The sequence below is a fragment of the Quercus suber genome, unplaced genomic scaffold, assembly GCF_002906115.3.
Source record: "Quercus suber isolate HL8 unplaced genomic scaffold, Cork oak 2.0 scaffold_135, whole genome shotgun sequence".
Classification (NCBI taxonomy): domain Eukaryota; kingdom Viridiplantae; phylum Streptophyta; class Magnoliopsida; order Fagales; family Fagaceae; genus Quercus; species Quercus suber.
In genome coordinates this window covers 1046851-1047773 of record NW_027069597.1, presented here as the reverse complement: position 1 = coordinate 1047773, position 923 = coordinate 1046851, and the positions used below count along the sequence as shown (strand labels likewise).

The following is a 923-nucleotide window of genomic DNA, read 5'->3' as shown; positions in this document are numbered from 1 at the left end:
AGAAGAGGGCACGCGTCAGAAGGTAAAGAAAAGTAGTGTATGAGGGGGGGGTAAAACCTCATAATTGAGGTTCCTTCCTAAGATATTTCTCCTTCCGCGCCACTCTATCTCCCTTTGAAAACCCCACGTTCCTCTATCCCTCCCTCCATTTCTTTCCCGCCTCTCCCCCTTCTTCACTTTAAAATAAAAACCCCTTCACTACTCCATTTTCTCAATGCCCCACACTCTCTCTCTCTTTCTCTCTCAAACCCTAATCTCTCTATCTCTCTCTTCCTCTTCATTCACCATGAACCGTAGAATCAGAGCATCTACCAAGCCCTTCTCCTCTTCCTCACCAACCAGATCCGAGCCTTTCCACAAGTACCTTAAGCCCGGCGCCCTAGCCCAAATCCGCGACTCCCGAATCAGCGCCCACCGGACTCACCGAGTCAACTCGCTCTACCTCCTCTCCTCCTCCACCTCGATCTCTCTCCACCGCACGACCCCGCCGTCATCTCCACCGTCCTCCAACGCCGCCGCTCAACAAGCTTCGGCCAACGCCTTCACCGACGGTATCCCCTGCTTCTCCGGCAGGATCTACGGCCCGCGCTGCCCCCAGAGGAAGAAGCTCGTGGCGGCTAAGTCTGTGTTTTTCCTCAACCCGATCCCTAACTCGGTCCAGGACTCGCCCGATTCCGTCATCGATTCGTTCAGTAATGACATTCTCCTCGCTCACTGAAATGGATTACTTCGATTCTTAGTCAAAGATTTTTCATGTTGTAGAGAGGGTTCTATATGTAGTTGTTTGTACTTTGTTCAATTATGTGAAAAAAAAAACAAGAAGAAAAAAATTTTGTTAGATAGAACTGAAATCAATAATAAATTCATCCAAAATTTTCCAATTCTAGATCTATAATCGCAGATCCATTGATTATTTTGAGTTT

At 47.9% G+C, this 923-nt stretch overlaps 1 protein-coding gene across 1 annotated transcript; it reads left to right on the top strand.

Annotated features, from left to right (window-relative positions):
- Window positions 1-286: 286 nt before the first annotated feature.
- On the top strand, window positions 287-718 carry LOC112034854 (uncharacterized). Its single transcript, XM_024067666.1, has one exon. It carries the CDS (start codon window positions 287-289, stop codon window positions 716-718), a length of 432 nt encoding a protein of 143 aa, XP_023923434.1.
- The last annotated feature ends 205 nt before the right edge of the window (window positions 719-923 follow it).

Bases quoted from the DNA above. Each gene is read 5' to 3' on its own strand.
- LOC112034854 (XM_024067666.1), top strand. From the start codon at position 287: ATGAACCGTAGAATCAGAGCATCTACCAAGCCCTTCTCCTCTTCCTCA.